Below are 19,430 nucleotides of genomic sequence, written 5' to 3' on the forward strand. Positions count from 1 at the left end.
GATTGCATATTCTGGGAAGAGCTACATTCTCTGTTGAAATCTAGTTTGCTTCTGACATGTGGGACCACATGCGACCTTAGTTCAAGTTACAAAATCTTTTAAAATAAGTGCCATATTATTTTCTGTATGGTCTACTCAAGAATTTAAAAAGTGAAAGAAGAAGTTAAACATGATTCAAACACTTTTAAAAACTACTTTAAAAATGCAAAAATATCAAGAGGCATTGATGGATCTAGAAACAAAAAATAAAAATAAAAATGCAAAAGTGTATCCAAAAAGGGAATCATATTCATGATGGTTCATGAAAGAAAGTGTGTGGGAACATGTTTTTTCTCTTTTCCCAATCTTAACTTTCTAGAATTCTAACAAGTAATAATAGGAACATGCTTTTTCTCTTTTTCCAATCTTAATTTTCTAGAATTCTAACAAGTAATAATAGATAACATTTTAAATAGATTAACATGTACAATCCAGTTTTCTAAGCATTTTATGCAGATTAACTTATTAAAGCCTTATACCAGCTAAATCCAGTAGACACTCTTTTTATACTTTTTTTTAGAAATGAGAAATCTAAGACACGGGGAAGATAAGTAACTTGATCAAGGTCTTTGAGTAGTTAAATAATGGAACTGGAGCTAACACCAGGGAATCTGGAGCTAGTGTCCATGCCCTTCACCACTATGCATATTGACTTTCTAGTTAAATTATTATATCATTTCTTGTGTTGCAATGATCTAAGATATTTCCGATGTAGTTGTAATATATGGTGAACTTTATATAATCTCAATAGTTGATACTGATAGAAAAATTCCTGACAAGTTTTTTTAATCTCTTTGCATTTGTAATATAAGATAGTACTATTTTTTTATATATATATATAAAATGGATTTGTGTTGAGGACTTAAGAGCAGTTTAATACAGTGTCAGAGAAATGTTAGAAGCTCAATAAATGACCTTAAAGTTTATTAATGTGTAGACTTTTATTTTTACTTTTATTATAATCAGTTTATCCTTTTATTATTAATGTATTATCTTAGTATTTTTGGCAACTGAATATTAGTTGCAATAAGTACCACCACCCACCCATCTATCCCCACTTACTATATTATACTTAAGTACACTCTTGCTTGTTTATTCGTTTGTTTCCTTCACGCTCTGTGGCTAGTCATCATCAGCATTTATGTTGACAGGTAGCTTGCTTACTTATTGACAAGGTGGCTGTATGGTTTCCTGACATTTCCTTTCAGTACTATAGCCTTCAATCTTTTTCATAAGATTATATGAACTATAATAAATATCTGATTACCCATCTGTCATCTTTCTAGCTAAGACATCTATTATATATATATGTGTGTGTGTGTGTATATACATATATATATATATTTTAACAGTGTATAGGCTATTTCAGAAATTTTTAATTACTTCTCTAAAGTAGTAAGATATCTGCCTGGGAAAAAAATCTCAGACATTCCTGCCAGGAGAAACATTCCAACTATTAAAAGCACAGACTCTAAATTTACCTTTTAGATAATAACCACTGCTGCTTCTCTTTTTGCTTTATTTCAGTTGACTACCTCCATCCTCCTTGAAACTGTCCCCTTAATCTCTCGGGGCATCAACCTTCTTCTGACTTGTATCTTACCAACCAGGGTCCCACATCCAGCCATTTACATCGATGCTTACCTCACCAGTATCCTTTATCCATCTTAAAAATATAAGATATTTTAGTTAAATATTTAGTCTTACCATTTAATCTAGTATAATTTTGTTTAATTTTCTATAATTGTGTGTAACTATAATCAAGAGAATACCAGGAACGAATTATTCAAGCCTAATGATCTTTTGAAACCCTTAAACAATGTGGCTGTTAACATTGCCAATTAGTTTCTCTTTCTATAAATCCAGAGCTCATGGACTCAAATTCTGTCTTTGTGCCTTCCTTACTTGTGAATTCAGTTATACAGAAGAGCCTCTCAATGAATTTGGGGGATGATTAAATACTAAAGATACAAAGGACTTAGAGTGGAACCACCTACAAACATCACACAATAACTTACATATTTTTTACCTCTTCTAAACTCTAAATGATTTGAGCATGTATTTATTGTAAAGCCATGTAATCCAGCCTTATATTAAAGTGTGTATTTGCCTTTCTTAACTAATAGATTCTAAGTTAATTGAAAACAGATTTATGGTTTCATTGCTTATTTCCCTCAGGATCTATCCCAGTGTGGTGCATGTATTGCATATCCAAAAAAATATTGTATCAACAATAAAAGAAAAATTGATAGTAGTAGGTTTTATATATTTTATCTTTATTAGGTGCACACAATATTTAAGATTACTTACTACCTTCAAATGGATGTTCTAAAAAGTCGAGAAGGTATAGATTGCTATTCGTACAGCTTCCCTCATTATTTACTATGTACCAAGCAATTTAAACATGTAATCCAATTATTTCTCTTAGCTACCCTATTATGAGGTAACCTTTGTGTTTCCATGTGTGGAACTGAGGTTTAAACATGTTAAGTAGCATGCCCACAATTACATACTTCTGTAAGGGAATGAGGCCAACATACGGACTTGAAGTATCTGAACTCCCCTTTGCTTAATGCAAACTCTATGTAATTTTTATAAGAACTGCCACAATGCAATATGTTTTATCTGTCCTCTAACTCCACTGGAAAAAACGCTAACTCCATAAAGGAGCTGAATGATTTTGAGAGTTTTTATTCTACTTTTTAACTTTTTTTCTCCTGAATAATCCAGTCAAACTCATGACCAAGATTTAAACAGCAACAACAAAAGTAGTTCTCAGTTTCTTGCCTGTAATTAGTAAGAAGAAGAAAGAAAATGCTTATATGTGAGTCATGGGCTTTATTTTTATAGGAAATGAGAGTAGTCACTACAAAGAAATATTGCTTCTCTTTTTTCTTTTTTTTATTAAAAACTTCAACTTTTGGATAGTTTTCAGTACAATATATCAAGAACTAGTTTTAGTAATTTTTGTAACAAATAATAATATAAAAAATAAATTAAACTTATCAACTTATCCTTAAGCATGAAATCCAAAAGGTTAAGAAAAATGTCCTTTTAGTTTCTAAAACTCTATTGACTTATTCAACAGTCCTCCCTACTAGATTCAACACATCAGTGACATTGCTCTGCTGTGCTCTCTTGACAATGTCTCTAAAAGAGAAGCCATCTGTAAGTATTTATTAAACAAACACTAATTACCTTAGTAAAGGCAATGATTGTTTATAAACACTTGTGTGTAATAACAATATATGTATCCGTTAAGCCTTGTTATATGCTGTTAAAGATGCGAAGCGTTTAATCCTCATTATAACACTACAAAAAAGGTATTATCACCTTCATTTTATTAATAAGAAAACTGATCTAGGGAAGATCCATAAGTTCTTAAATGTCACAACGTACTAAGCCAGAATTTGTAAGCCCAAATAATTTGATTCTAGAGACTACACGCTGACCTACTAAAAAAGAACAACACTCAGTACTACAGAAATTCTGATATTTCTCCTTAAGTTCAATTGGATTTTCCAGCTGGGGAAACACGTCAGAAATAAGGGCAAAGGGTTGGGAGTGGGGGCTCATGCTTGCAATCCCAGCACTTTGGGAGGCTGAAGTGGGGGGATCTCTTGACACCAGGAGTTGGAGACCAGCCTGGGTAACATAGTGAGACTCCGTCTCTACAAAAAAAAAATTTTTTAAAGTTATCCAGGTATCATGGCGCCCGCCTGTGTCCCAGCTACTTGGAAGGCTGAGGCAGGAGGACTGCTTGAGCCCAGGATGGTGAGGCTGCAGTGAGCTACAATTGCACCACTACACTCTAGTCAAGGTGACGGAGTGAGACCTTGTCTTGTGGAAAAATAAATAAATACATGAGGGAAAAGGAAAGGCCACCTACTAAAACTTAGGTGGCATACCTAACAATTTGGTCATTTTCAATACGATGGAAACATTCAAAACTATTATAATTTTCTCCAGATTTCTAGATTTCAAGAATTGAAATTATAGTCCATAAAAATTTGAATACTTGAAATAATTCAAAATTAGCCTTCTTAGTACTTATTGAGAAACCACCAGTCTTTAAGACAGGTGGTAGCTATTATAATGCTCTATAACAAGCAGAATTGTGTTAATTATATTACATTATAACAGTGACTCTCCTATTTGTAATCTGTGCCATACTAACAGGCTAAATACTCATTGTGAGTTTCACACTTGCTAAGTAGATGTAAGCACTTCTAGAGATGGATGCATTTTCTTTCTCTTTCTGCATACTTTTCTAGAATAATTCATTTCAATGGTGCTTCAGATTCTCCTAACTACCTATTGTGGATTCAAAGCAATAGAAAAAACAAAAAGTTTATGGAAGTTAAAAATATTGCAGAAAACAAAACAGTTGGGTGAATTTAATTTTTCTTTATAAGTGAAACTATGCATATGGGTATATGTATATGTGTATGTCTGTTGCTAAATGAATTAATAAAACAAATACATTTTATTTGATGGTACCAATAATTCAGCTCACATCTTTTTGTCCTACCACACTGGAAGCAAAAAACTTGGTGGAAACATTGATGTGCTTTACCTTGAATTCATCATTAACCCTAAATATACCTTTATTTGTTCACCCTCTTTTGATGCCATTTTACTTGTTAAGCAGTGACAGACATCAATATATTAGTGAAGAAAGTTAGAGTTAATGATGCCTTAAAGTTTTGTGAATGCTTGTCCTTCTTTACAATCTTTAAATGAACCCTATATAGATATATGTTTGTGTCTATCTAAATACATATTTCCATAGCACACAGGTTTTTTTTTGTTGTTTTTTGCTGTCCATTCAAGCATTACAATTACATTTTGAGATAATTTAGAAATCATTAGCTGTAGAGTGAGATGATAAGGAGAGCAAGTTTAGGATAGTGTGTCTTTACTGTCATCTTCAGAACCTTCTATTTCTTTGCATATTTGCACCTTTGTTTAATAACAGTAATTTTGTAAACACGTACAAATCTGAGCAAAAGAAAAGAACATGGTCTCCTTAGATGGTTTGAAAGATCTGAAGTTTCCAGAGCTAAAACTCTTCCCCATAAGCAAGCCAATCAAGGGAGAAATGGGAATGCATGATGCACCAAACATATCTAAGTCTGATTCTATATTCCACTTACATCTTGTGATGCCTTCGTGTAATTTTAAGTTTTATCTCCTCCTGTAATGTTCTTGCTGATGTCCCTTAGCTTGTCTTTCATTTGTGTAAAAATGTTGCAAGGAGAGACATGGCTGCAAACTTTCTAAGGGTTGTCATGGCTACTCCTGGCAAACAAACAAAAAAATTCAATCCTTTCTTCTACACCACTTAAATCACTCAACCTTTCTCACCCTTTTCCTATATATTCCAACTTGATTTGGCTCCTTTTATAGGAAAAACTTATAGGAAGCTAATTGATTCAGCACAGCTTGTCCAACTCAGAAATGAACAGAGGGGAAAAAATCATCTTTCTTTTTTTGTTACCAGATTGTGAACAGAAGACTGTTTTCCACTCTGTCTCCCATGGGGCAATGTGATGAACTAATCATGTAGTGATCTACCAGGTCACAGCAAATAATTAAGATACTTGTTACAGTGTTCCGTGTGGTGCCACCCTGTAGTGATTCTGAATGGATTTTCCATAAATTCAAGAAAAGGTCCTTTAAAACCCTAATTTCAAATCTACATCTTAGCTAATTAAGAACACTGTGGCTCAAACTAATGTGTCATTTCACATCTAGTGTATTGATAATGTGCCATCCTGAGTGTAGGTGTAAATTTTTCCTCCTGTCCTTAGCTCTTCCAAATTCTAAGGTATTTGCTGAAAAAGGAACACAGACATATTTTACAGCGTTAGTGATCAGCGTGATAAAAAATAATGCATAAGACAGTTTGCATACACTGGGCACCAATTACCTGATATTTTCATGTTATAAGACGAGTTTTAAAAGTCACTGGAAAAAAATTTTTGTTCAAAAAGAAGGCTCCCCCTGCAGTGTAGGGTTGATTAACATTAGATGAATTAGACAAAGATGCTAAGGGATCCCCTTCAGAGTTATTTTTTTTTAATGGAGGTAAAGTCACATATCTGTCAAGCACAGTTTACAAGTGAATCTGACAAATAGCCCTACTTTAAAAATAGAAATTCTGAAATTCAAATAAATAATAAGATTCCACAATTGCAAAGAGACATAGAGGACCTAGGTTTTTTTTTTTTTTTTTTTTTAATGTGTTAGAAAATCTAGGACAAGATAAGCTTCTAAAATCATTCTGAACAGTTCTAAGAAAGTCTGTTTTAAAATTATAAGATTTTGGCCCTCATTTTTATTTCAAAAATTGCAAGATCCTCTTCATATTCTAAATATTCTTGAATTATTTCTGTAATTAATATTATTTCCAAGTTAGTTGTTAAATTACTATTACCATTACTTTTTTGGAATTTGGGGTTTTTAAAAATGTATTTAGGAAAAAGTATTTGGTGCTAGGTTTTTCCACATGTTCTTGAATAAGTGATTAAGAAAACAGAAACACAATAAGACTGGATATAGTAGTTTTGTTCTAAAGTATAGCATTATTCTATATGTCATCCTAATTCACAGCTTATGACCTAAATATGTAAGTGGTATTTAATTCAAATACAGCTGAAACAAGAGAAGAGGAGCATTTCAAATGTTTAAAAAGAAAAGTGAAGCTAAGAATTACTGTACAGTGATTATATAGCAATCATTCTCAGCTAAATATATTATCAATAGATTCTTTTAATATACATATATATTTCTAAATCACATAAAGGAGATACTTATTTCATCCCAATAACAAAAAAGAGCCAAAATTAAGTCAATTGAAAATAACACATCACAATTATAATAATGTAACAACATCTAAATAAAAATTTAAAAACACTTTATAGTTTTTATAAAATCTTAAAATCTCAAAAACTTCATATTTATTTCAGTGACTTGATTTCAAGTTTGCAGAGCCCAGACCATAAAAAGCTTTTAATTGCATTGTGTTATTAAAACTGTTGTATTGATCCTCTTTGGTTTTCTGAGAGCAAAGGAAAAAGAAAAACTTTGAAATAAATAACTTGGTAATTTTTACATCTTTGTTTCATTTTCTGCAACACAGATGCAGAAAATTTTTAAATATTAGAAAGTTATCTTAAATTTATTTTTAAATGAAGGTCTAGAAAATACAAACTATTAATGTGTAATCAGACAGTAGATTCGAGAAAAAAATCTGTTAAATACTAAATATTGTGAAAATTAATCCACGTGGTTCCCATCAGTGTTTCCTGTTTCATTTCCCTTCATTTTATTTAGTTCAGATTGCAGAATTAGTACAATTTATACTCAATACTAGATAGAAAAATTGCTAGTGATATGATCTGCTAAAATATAAATAATGCATATTTTAAAAGTATTAGCCATTCCATAATTTTGAATTTCCATACATTAATTTTTTTCCCCTGTAACTTTTTCTAATAATTAAACTATTTAAAACAGTGCAAGTTTTTCAGTTCTTATGACCACTACCACGTGATACTTAGAACTAGAACCGCTGGCTGTTTTACACATAAGTGCTGTGAAACTAGTTCACTCATTTGGGCACGTGACTTGTTTGACTAGCATCAGTACTTATTGCTGTCAGTGCTTCGATCTGCACATTATTTCACCCTCAGCATTTTGCAACTTGGAGAGAAATATGGTAATAAATGGTTTCTAGAGAACATTTAGCAATTAACCATGAAAATGTCCCTTAAAAATTAATTGCTAAATTGAAATAACATATTACCCACTAGCCAAATTATGTTTCAATTTAAAAACCTATGTGTTTAGTCACCTTGCTAACATTGAAATATATATACATTAGCCAAATATTACATCACAATATTAAGCATGTTTGAAAAGTTGCTTTTTATTTGTTCCAATATAAATATTAATTACTTAACTCTTACTTGCCCAAAACTTGCTTATTGAGAACAACATATCCTAATTTTCCTTCTAATTATAATAAATAATAGAATAAAACCAATGAGAACTGTTTCTACTTTACAATGAATTCTATCTTTCAGTAAGTAATCAATTAATTTCTACCTTTTAAATTTTATATTTTAATCTATAAAAAGTATTAGTTTTAAAACTGTTATTTAGGTAATATTAAAGTAGATGATTGACTTCCATTTTAGGGCTTATTTTCTTTCCCACTCGGTTTCAAAGCCTTTGCATAGGGTTATTAAATTGGAAGGTCATACAATATCCATCAATCTCAGTTATTTATTCTACAGTATATGAAACTTCTCTTGCCACCCCATGTCTTTTATACCCATTACTTGATTACCTGAAATTATCATTTGCACTACAGAAGAACCAGAAATAAGGAAACAGTCTTAATTATAATAATGACAGATCAGAGAGTTAAACTGTCACAGTATTTTTTTTATGCTGCTAGACAAACAATTTTCTCATTCAGGGTCAAAATTAATAGAGCCAATGTGAAAGTTGTAAGAATCTCATTAATAAAATTAATTAGTGTTTTATGTTAGCTATACCAGCAAATACTTCAGATGGTTATTGCTAATTGAATTAGCAAATTTCAAGAAAAAAATAATTTTGCCTTTCTTATTTTACCAACATGGAATGGAGATTTTACACAATAGCATATTGACTACTAAAGTCACTAAAATCCTGTTTTACATCAAGGGTTGAATGATGTAAATAAGAACAAAAAAAGTTTCACATCCAAAGTGTCCATCTTCTTTTTTTCACTGGAATGACAAAACAGAATATACTTCAAACCAAAGTTGAATTCCTATTAGAAAGGATAATAAATATTAACAACTAAATGAAAATATGTCAACATTTATCCTCAAAATAACAATCCACTGAAAATCCTTGGACAACTCATTCTCTTTAAAGTTTAGAGACTGGTAATGACTTTTTGTCATGATGAAAAAGCAGATTACCTCTTTATGTTTCACAACCAACCACTGTGCAAAAAGAAAATTAAACTTCATTAAGTATAAGAGCAAATATTTAATGGCCATTACTATCTATTGCTGTTTTCCAGGAATGGACTACTTCAACATTTTCTATGTGTGGAAAGTACAGAGTGTTCATGGGTGATGACCCTTGAAAATAAGAATATTAATATTCCAAGGCGATGCACAGGACTAACTGAAACAGTGGTATATCAATATCATGAAGAAGGCTGCATTCTGTTGTTAAAAGTTTAATTATGGAAGCTATTTTATTTATTAATAAACAAAGAGTTCGACAACATTGATTTTCATCAACATTTTGGGAAGTCTCGTTTTCATTATTGTTCACTTGGGAACACAGTTATTTTGGTTCATGTTAAGTCATGAGGTATATACATACTAATGAGTAACATATTAAGTAGAAAGAAAACATATTATACTACATCTCTTTAGTGTGGGTGTTTCCAACATGACAGCAAGCTGTTAGCAACATACTGTTATCAAGCGACTGTGAAACAGAATGAACATCCTTAATAACTCTGCCTGTGTACCCCATGGCAGCACCTTAGCAACAGGGGAGACCAAAGAGAGACTTTAAGTTTCGACAGGGTAAAAAGCTGTTGCTAAGCACAATTTACAACCAAAATACTGAAAAGTGTAGCTTGATTTTTAAAGAACCACTTCACAATCTTAATGATTTAGTTGGCCTCGTTCACCCGAACATAGACTTGTATGCCCAATGGAAACCAAAAACCTATCCTTGTTACTAAACTTGCACCAAACCCACTCCCACCTCCATAGCTAAACAGTTACCTTTCATCCACCTCAAGTCAAAATCAACCTAAGACCAATGGTGAAAGATTATCTTCTTTTCTTCTTGACCTCTCTTACACTTCTTTACTAGTTGTACACGTCACGATGTCACTGGCTGCAATCTTAAAACAGCTACTTGCTTAAACCCCAAAGTCTCTAAAGTCTTGTAATAATCAGCTTTGTCAAGACTTGGGGGAAAACCCAAGGCGATCCCACACCGGGTTTCTGGAGTCCCCGCACCAGTATCACTGCCTTACCCATCCGTCTGTGATCTTTCTCTGGGTGGCACTTACCTGCTGCTCCCCAGGTTCCGCTGACTTCACCAGGTGCTTATCCTTGTACAGAGACCAGAGACCAATGTTAGGCAGGAAAATTAAAGCCACCGTGAATAACAAAGTCATCTGCAGAAATCTCTTCTGTTTCCTCTTCATTGCAAATGGTAACAGAGAAGAAAAGTTAAAGGAGATGGCTCCCTGACTGCTTCTTGTGTTTAGTGTCAAATTCCTTTCCTCTCCCCTGCGAAGCACCAGAAACTGAGAAGCTACAAACTTTTGTTGCGTGCTCAGCACCAATCTGCACGATTCAGAGGGAGTTGGCCATCTGCAGAACAAACGCACAGTTACTTTCCCCCCAGAAAACTATGACGAAGGCATTATCTATTGGCTTAGAAATAAATGACTTGACTGAGGAAATCATTAAGCTCATTGACCTCCATTAATATAAAGCAATGGAGTAAATATGGTCGTTTCATTGACTAAAGGTAAGTTACGAAAAAGTCAACAGCATGCTAGATACTTAGGTAAATGGGAGTTTTTGTTGCTGCTGTTGTTTTCGCCCCCCACCCCCTTAGTGTAGGAGGGCTTGGTCGGGGTGGAGCGGGTTAGGAGAGAGAACTGAGAGGAACTGGCTCAACCCCTTCAAGTGTCAGGAAGAAAAGTGTCCGCTTTTGACATTGGAACAGCGTCACCTTCCTCGTCTTCCCTGAACATCTTTTCCAGTGCTCCCCTTGGGATAACCCACCTGAACTCAAGTTCAACTCCCTCCGGAGCCAGCTTGCCTGCGGGCTCCACCGGGATGCAGGGACTCCACCGGGATCCAGGCAGAACTCTGGTTCGGCTGGAGGTCCACGAACTCCTGGACCTTCGCGCGCTGTCTACACGCTCCTCTGCAGGCAGAGGCTGGGAGCCCCGGGAACCTGGTGGAAAGGAGGCTACAGATGTCAGCGGAGTCCAGCCAGGAAGTGGTGGCGCCGCGACGTCCCTTCCTCGCGCGGTCCTAGGAATGCGATCCTCTGAGAAGTGAGCGCTCTGCCCATCAATCTCGTCCCTTCCCCCGGTGACGCTCTCACGCTCCGCTGTTCATGTTACCATTCTTTTCCGGCAACTGAACGAACCCACAGGACCATCACGAGCACCTAAAGGGCAATATTTTTTAATCTCCTCTTCTCGTAAAGGGGATGGAGGCGGAGAAACCGAAGTCTGTGCTGGGCTTGGAAGCGGGCGAGGGCGCTGCGAGGAGGAGCGGAAGGCGGAGATGCGCCGCGGCTGCACCCGGCCGCCCGCACCCCACTCCCCGGCGCCTGCCTTCCGCGGAGACGTAGCTGGTGTCTGCCACGTGCGGGAGCCCGGAGCCCGGGAAGGAGGGCGGGCCGCCTGGCGGGGGTGGGCAATGCCGCCCGGCCTCCAGACGCTATATAAACAGACCCGGACGCGAGGCAGCGGCGGAGGGCGAGCGTGACGCTGGAGGAGGAGTGGGAGCTCCCAGCCTGCACGGGTCCTCTCTTTCCCTGCCAGGGCTTTTCCGGGTAATCTGGGACCGACAGGGATGCCAGTACCCCGTCATCTCACCCAAAGGGCGCCAGGCCAGAGATTCCAGGGGAAAAGTCGTCGGCTGCAGGCGCGTGTCCCAGGAATTCCTCCATGGTGCCGGCTGGAGCGCGGCGAGCCGTGGCGCGGCGGCTGCGGGAGGTGGAGGCGACCCGGGGCTGGGCCGGTCCCGGGGAGAGGGGATCCCCCGGGCCGCGCGTCCCGCCGTTCAGGCCAGGTAGGGGGTGGGGAAGGAGGAGGAAGAGGATCCCGAAGCAAGGTAGAGCTGAGGCTCAGAGTTCTCAGGCAGCAGCTGCTGAAGGACACCGTGGAGACCCAAGGTGGCTCTCTTCGGGTCTGCAAACACCCGGGGCCCCGGTTAAGATTTGGCAGTGCCACCCCGCTCCTCCCCCGCCTTGCACGACCGCACTCCGCGCGCCTTGTCACTGCGAGGGCTACCTGTCCTCGCACACTCCTCCGCGATGGCCAGAAAGCGTGGGGAACGAGATAAGACTCTGGCAGATGGCACTCCTCCCTCCGCCTAACATATCAATGCACCAACGCCCCTGACCGCACTCGCAGGAACCTGTGGCAGCCTCACCAAGGGACAGCGTGCCCAGCACCGTGCACTGGGCACTCTTGGATCTGGAGCTCACAACTCCGGAAGGAATGGGGACTTAGATGAGGTGACAGACATGCATGCAATGCAGGCTGAATGCGCCTGTCTAGAGCCAAAAAGAAACGCCATAGTCACCTCTTTGTTACAACCTGGATATGATGTCCACATGCTTGGGGTAGACATGCGTGGGATAGATAAGCCTGTGGACTTCAGACTGTATTTTCTTTCCCTTCTTTCTTCTTTCTCACCCTCACCTCTGGCACTCCCTCCTTTTCTGCTCGCCCTATCTCTTCCTCCCCTTTCTACTCTCTCTCACTCTAGCGTCTCACTTGAGAAAGACCTAGATTTGAGTGGGAAGAGTTATGCCTTAAACTGTTCGCATTAGAAATTCAAAATGTATTTGAACAATGTAAATGGACTGTATGCATCAATAAAGGGCTATGCTGTAATATGTGTTTTCGTGAATCACTTGAATTTTAAAATAGAATGAAAACATATTTAATAAATGTTGTTGAATGTGTCCTATATATCAACACCAATTACCTTTAAATTTTATATAAATGCAACTTAATCTAGAGTGTAAGAGACTTAATGCTTCACCCCCACCCCCACACATACACTTTGCCTTTTGTAGTCTGCATTATTTTCTACCCTTCTTTTTCTCTCTAAGGAAGTGCAGTTTTGAAACACTGAAATATGAATTCTGGGAAGCAACATAGCAGGGAGAGGTTTCCTGGGAATATTGTCAGGTGCTCAAGGAAATAAATTTAGAGAATCATTTAATTATATTGGATATATTTTTAAGTACTGATACAGTTATTACTTTTCAAAGTTAAATAACTCAAAAGTGAACTTGGAATTAAAAAAAATAAAATCTCTCACATTTTAAACAATACCTTAAAAAATAGTCTTGGATCAGGAATGGGCATACTATCATTCCATTTGTTGAATCCAGGGTGTTGAGTTGAAACATGCTTCATTACTGTTAAACTAGTAAACGGTCTTGCATACAGCATCCATTCAGATAAAATCATTAATTACAGTGAGTGGACATAATCACTGTTACTTCCCCAATCAAGTACATGCGGAATACATGGTAGAAACTCAAAGGAGAAAATTACTATGTTCACCTCTGTTTTACAGCATAGTTCCAGACCATAACTTTAGCTTTTTCTCCTTTTCTGTATATTATTTGTTTTTGATTTAGAGCATAATTTCTCTTTTCCCTTCAGTCTGGTATTCTTTCAGTATTCCTCATGTAAATTACCAACAGATGACAATGTGTCTAAAACTGATATTTTAGGTTTAGTTTACAAACAAAAAAACTCCAGATGGCAGTTAACTTTTTTGCTCAGACAATCCAGATTAAATGCCAATATAAATGTGTGTGGATATTGTATGTATATAATATATGTGCATATCACATATTATATTAGATGTAATATAATGTATGTATAATATATGTGTATATAATATATATAATGCACATGGACATGGTCTTTTAAATTTTGACTTATATAGAAAGACACCTGTTCTATGCTCTATTTGCACTCCCATTCTGTTAGGATTCAACTGGCAACCTCAGGTTATCAGAGTCCCACGCCGCTAATAATGTACTAATAGCTATAGGGACACATGGAAAGAAAACAGCAATATTCGGTGACTTTGAATAACTTACACTCTAGTTGAAAATGCAACATAAAGACAATTGGAATAAATTACCAAAGGTGCTTGGTACGAGCCTTAAATTGAGCCAAATTTAAACCCTATATTTAAGGAAACAGAAGGACGTTGTTTCAGTTATCTCTCTACTTCAAAATGTAGCCACTTAAAACAAATTATTTTGCTATTTCTCTTATGATTCTGTGCATTGAATAGACTCAGCTGGGCGGTTGCACTTCCTGTGACACAGGCTGAGGCCCAGGAGGTTGAATGGGCTGAGCCAAGATGGCTACTTTACATGGCTGACAGTTGGCACTGACTGTCAGCTGGGGGGTCATGGGGCTGTCCACTGAAGTCCTCAGCTTCCCTCCATACGGCCCCTGCATGTGGCCTGAGCTTCTCATAACATGGTAGCTAGTATCCAAGAGAGAGCAACCCAAGAACCTGTGTTCCAAGAGGGAGAAAACAAAAACAGCCAAGTCCTCTTAAAAGCTAAGGCCAGAACTGGCACAGCCTCTCTTAGGGAGCAGTCACTGGACAAGCCGAGATTCCAGGATGAGGTGGAGGTACAGGATAAAATTAACATCTCACTGAAAAGTTTGACAGAGAATGTGTGGCCATTCTTAATCCACTTTAGATATTCAAAGGCATGGAAGTAGGGATTTATAAATAAGGACTAATCAGATTAGACACCGGATGATGGGGAGTAGTAGGGAAATGTTTTCATTTATTGGGTTCAGTAGAATTGTTCAGTTGCTACAAAGATAGTGAAATGACTTTACTTTAGGGCAGAAAGACTTTTATTACCTTACATTTTTAAAAACATGATAACATGAATGGAACTTTATTTGAAAGACATGCATTCATGATTTTGCTGTGTTAGCAGATATTTTCATATGAACTAGTTAAAAGGTTTACATCTGGAAAGATAATGCCTGGAGAAAGTCTATTGTTTCACAAACCAAGAGAGTCATCAGCAACAAATTTTGGGGTATGAGTTTTTACCCCAACAGTTTGGAGTTGCAAGTTGGTAAATTTTGTTGTTAAACATAATAACAAGCCTGTAGGAGAAAATGTAAATTGAGTTATTTTTAAGGTTATAAAATAGTAACTATTTAAAATTTTAAGAAATTATATTGAAATTTATCAGTTCTCTTTGATCTTGAAATGGTAGGGTTTATTTTCATATAGATTTGAATGTTTTCCAAGCTTTTTTTTTATCAGAAGGCACAAGCACTAAAACATAAAGATAATGTGTGTAGAAATGAAGATACATTCATACTTCTTTTATCTAATAGAGATCCCTGGAATATGAAAACCCTTGAAAGTTTTCACTCTGGATAAACTATCAAGATATTTTCTCATTACTCTGTATTTGGCTAAATTACCTGTTTCTGAAACAAACAAACAAACAAAAAACAAAAAATTCTGCAGTGAAAAAGGAGAGATAAATGTACTAAATACCAATTTTAATAAAAGACATTTATATTATACAATTCATCTTGTGTAATTAAAATAAGATACAATACTAAAATCTTTCATTTTTTTTCCTCTGGCATTTCAATATTTGCCACTACACTATAAAGAAAAAGAAAAATCAAATTACATATTAAAATTGTGATGTTACCCGGTCTCTATCATCATTTTAATTCCTTACCAAAAGAGCCCTGAATCCATTTCTATATATATTCAGGTGCTGTTTGACAGAGGAAAAGAGAACATTTGAATTTTCAGCACCATGAGGGAGTTAAAAGGTGCTTGCAATTAAATGTAGTAGAAATTAAAAAGTGACAAATCCTGAAAAGAAAAGAAGGAGGTTATTTCTACTTGACCTAAATATTTTCTAACTAGACAAGATTCTTTACCTTATGACGTTTAAACTCTAAGTAATAAAATATACTTCCAAATAGTTTTTCCTCTACCTGTAGAATATATCTTTATTGTAATATATTTTCTTTTCCCATTTATTTAGTTATCACACACTTATTTAGCACCTAGTACATGCCAGACATGTAATCCAAGCATTTTCCAAACATTAAGTCATTTAATCTTATAAATAATTTAATTATGTAGTTTCTATCAATATCTCCACTTAATAGTTTAAAAACCAGGGCAAATAAATGGTCAGCATCTTTCACAAGTAAGTACTAGCAAGTGCTAGGGCATGTACTCAAACCCAGGCATTTTGTGTCAGATTCCATGCTGTTAACCACTATACCATATTTTTGTAATATTTTACTATTTTCTTTCCATGACAAAAGGTATTAATTCTCTCTCTCTCTCACTTTTTTATTTCGGCCTTTGTGAGAAGATTACAGGAGCTAAACTAAAAAGCTGAGTTTTGGAAAGATAATAGTCTAGTTTTATAACCTGAAACCCTCTTTATTCATATTTTTTGTGGGGTATAAAAAAGGGAGTACAATAACGTAACTAACCATACATATATATTTTACACGCTATGTAAATATAATTATGTATTTTTAATTCTTATGATTATAATTTTATGTAGATCACATAATCAGATTTCAATCTTAGATTTGACCTTTATCTTTTCATGTAAAATACTTGCATCATTTTAGAAAGAGTGTTTTGCATGTCAACTTCAACACAAGTTTTCTTGTGTTGAACAAGTAAATTACATTCATTGATTTCAAGTGAAAAATTCAAATAATTTTTGGAATGATGAGATCAAATGGTAATAAAGAGAATGTTAAATTTGTAGAAAATATATTTTTTATAATAGCGCAATACAAAATACCATTAACTAACATTTTAAAGTGATACAATGAATAAGTGAAGCCAGTGAAACATTCTTAAGAAGCCACTGAATGACATATGGCGTGTTCTACTTTTTCTTTTTTTGGAGAAAGAGAAAATAAAGAATGCCATGCACACATTATATATTAGATATACAATTTTTTTTTTTCAGGCAGGATATTTATGAATATGCGATAAATAAACCAAAAAAAGGTTTTAACATTTTCCCTTCTGAGACATACTAATTTCAGTTAACGAGCCATATATTGAGTACACCATATAATCCAGGCATTGAAGTGAACATCGCAGGAAAAAAAAATCCTGTCTTCAGGCAATCCACAGCAAAAATATATTAATTGTGGAGCTTGGTGGTTTAAAAAAAAAAAGACATGGAGAAAAATAACGCAGTGAAATTGAAAAACAATATCGAATGCCGAAAGGTACAGTGGTGTACGGTGGACACTTGAACGATGCTGGTTTGAGCTGTGAGGCTCCACTTCTACACAAATTTTGTTCCACTTCTGCCACCCCTGACAAGAAAATCAACTCTGCACCTCCTCAGCCTATTCATCATGAAGACAAAGAGGATGAGGACTTTATAGTGATCCACTTCACTTATGAATAGGAATACACTTTCTCTTATGATTTTCTTAACATATTTTTCTCTAGTTTATTGTAAGCATACTGTATATAGTACATATAACATACAAAATATGTGCAAATTGACTGTTTATGTATTCAACATGGCTTCTGGCCACAATATGCTATTAGTGGTAAAGTTTTGGAGGAGTCAAAAGTTATACACAGAATTTTGACTATGCTGAAGGTCAGTGCCTCTAACCTTCTTGTTGTTTAAAAATCAACTGTAATTTCTAGTAAAGCATACTGGACAATCCTAACTGAGTAGGTAACATTTGAACAAATATCTGAAGGAAGCAAGGAAATGACCACTGGATGTCATGAGAAATTGAATTCTGAATAGAAAGAATAGCAAGTGAAGCGCCCTGAGGTTGGAGTTTGGGATTTCAGAACAGAGGACCCTGAGTGTGGAGAATAATAGACCTAAGGTCTAGAGGTGATAGAGTAGGGAATAATGTCAATATACTCTATTGTAGAGATTTTGGCTTTTAGTCTGAGTGAGAGGGGAAGCCTTCACTCAGCCTTCACAAGTGAAGGGCCTTGATTAGAGATGGACATGATCGGACTCACTTTTTAACACGATGATCCTGGTGGCAATGCAAGAAATAGATTACACGGTAGATAGGAAGTAAGGCGAGACTAGTTGCAATAATCCAAAAATGGTGATGTCTTGTATCAAGGTAATGGAGATGATGAAAGTGATTAAAATATTATCAGAATATTCTGACTATGAAACTGCATTGAATAGTTGTTGAAATGAATATAGGATGTAAGAGAGAGGACTCAACATATTCCAAGTTTCAGAACCAAATACTGGCAAGATTGGATTTGTCTTTTGCTGAGATGGGAAGAAATTGGGAGAAACTAGTTTAAAGGACACAATCAAGTGTACATTTTAGAGTTAACGAACCGATATTGCTAATGGTGAAAATGTTGAATAAGCATTCAGATATAAGACTTCGGAATTTTGCAGGAGTGAGTACATGGAAGCTAAATTGGAGATACAAATGAAGAAGTCCTTAGAGTACTTAAGCAAGTGAGTGAATATAGATAAGAGAATGAGCAAAGGTGGCCAAGAAAAAGAGCTTGAGGAAATCAGGAGAAGGCAGTTAAGTAGTGGTTAGTGTTGCAAAATGAAGTCAAATGAAGAAACTGTCTCAAAGAGAAGGCAGTGATCAATTTCATCAAATGAAGTTCATAAGGCCAAAAAGATGAAGTTGGATTAGCAATTGCAAAATTTCCTTGTCCCATTAGAAAGCAGAAGCGTTAGCAGCATCAAATGCAGCCAAAGGCAGCAGTTTAGACACTGGAAAAGATGATCTCTACAGAAAATCTGATTATAACGTTTTAATTAACATAATTATGTTAAGCACTTAATGACCAAAGCAAGGAATGTATTTAATTTTGTGCTATTCAAGCATATTTATCTCTAACAGCAATTATCAAAAGTGAATGAAAAGATTCCAAACATTACTATTTTATAAGAATTTAAATTCTCTTCCATATTATGGAAGTAAGACACAATGGATTTTTAACTAACTGCATATAAGCCTCTCAGACTTCTAATGCAAACATTTTTAAAAGGCTAAAAAGTAACTCAGTTAGCTATCCTTGCCTTCTGATCCTATCTGAACAACCTGAAGGTTCATAGCTAGCCATTCATTAACATGCTCAATAAATTTTATTGACAAGCTAGTCTTTCTAAAACCTGTACTGAGTCATCTTTCTATTATCCAAACAAACTCAAGTTCACAAGATTTCAGATGTAATGTATTTCTGTTCTCTTTTCTTTTGGAATTCTTTGAGGATCTAATTTGACACTTCCTTTCTATATATTTTTGTATATATTTGCACACATACACAAATGTAATTTCTATCAGCATAACTATGCAGTCAACATTTTAACTGTCTCTTAATACTGATAAAAATATTTTGTCAAAAGAAATAGGGAGCTATTACTATGCATGGATAGATGTGCTAAAATATTGGTGGGGAGTGAGAGAGAGAAATAGTAACTAGGGACAAATGGCAAAACAAATTCACATGCAGTGCATCTTAACAATCTTAACACCCATATATTCTTTATAAAATCATCAGCAT

At 35.7% G+C, this 19,430-nt stretch overlaps 2 protein-coding genes across 2 annotated transcripts in view; one reads left to right on the forward strand and one right to left on the reverse strand.

Annotated features, from left to right (window-relative positions):
* GALNTL6 (polypeptide N-acetylgalactosaminyltransferase-like 6) overlaps positions 1–12,603 on the reverse strand; it is a 1,310,737-nt gene extending 1,298,134 nt beyond the window's left edge. The window contains exons 1-2 of the mRNA XM_011986093.1: positions 10,869–12,603; positions 10,142–10,448 (exon numbers count right to left, since the gene is read on the reverse strand). Of these exons, the coding sequence (XP_011841483.1) occupies positions 10,142–10,279 (138 nt within the window). The 5' untranslated portion in view covers positions 10,280–10,448; positions 10,869–12,603. The remainder of the gene's footprint in view (positions 1–10,141; positions 10,449–10,868) is intronic.
* Positions 11,262–12,721, forward strand: LOC105543906. Its single transcript, XM_011986090.1, has one exon. The coding sequence runs from the start codon at positions 11,673–11,675 to the stop codon at positions 12,162–12,164; it is 492 nt and encodes a 163-aa protein (XP_011841480.1). The 5' UTR covers positions 11,262–11,672; the 3' UTR covers positions 12,165–12,721.
* The last annotated feature ends 6,709 nt before the right edge of the window (positions 12,722–19,430 follow it).

Source organism: Mandrillus leucophaeus, unplaced genomic scaffold (assembly GCF_000951045.1).
Source record: "Mandrillus leucophaeus isolate KB7577 unplaced genomic scaffold, Mleu.le_1.0 Scaffold292, whole genome shotgun sequence".
Lineage (NCBI taxonomy): Eukaryota > Metazoa > Chordata > Mammalia > Primates > Cercopithecidae > Mandrillus > Mandrillus leucophaeus.

Excerpts from the sequence above, each read along its gene's own strand:
- LOC105543906 (XM_011986090.1), top strand. The coding sequence starts at position 11,673 with ATGCCAGTACCCCGTCATCTCACCCAAAGGGCGCCAGGCCAGAGATTC.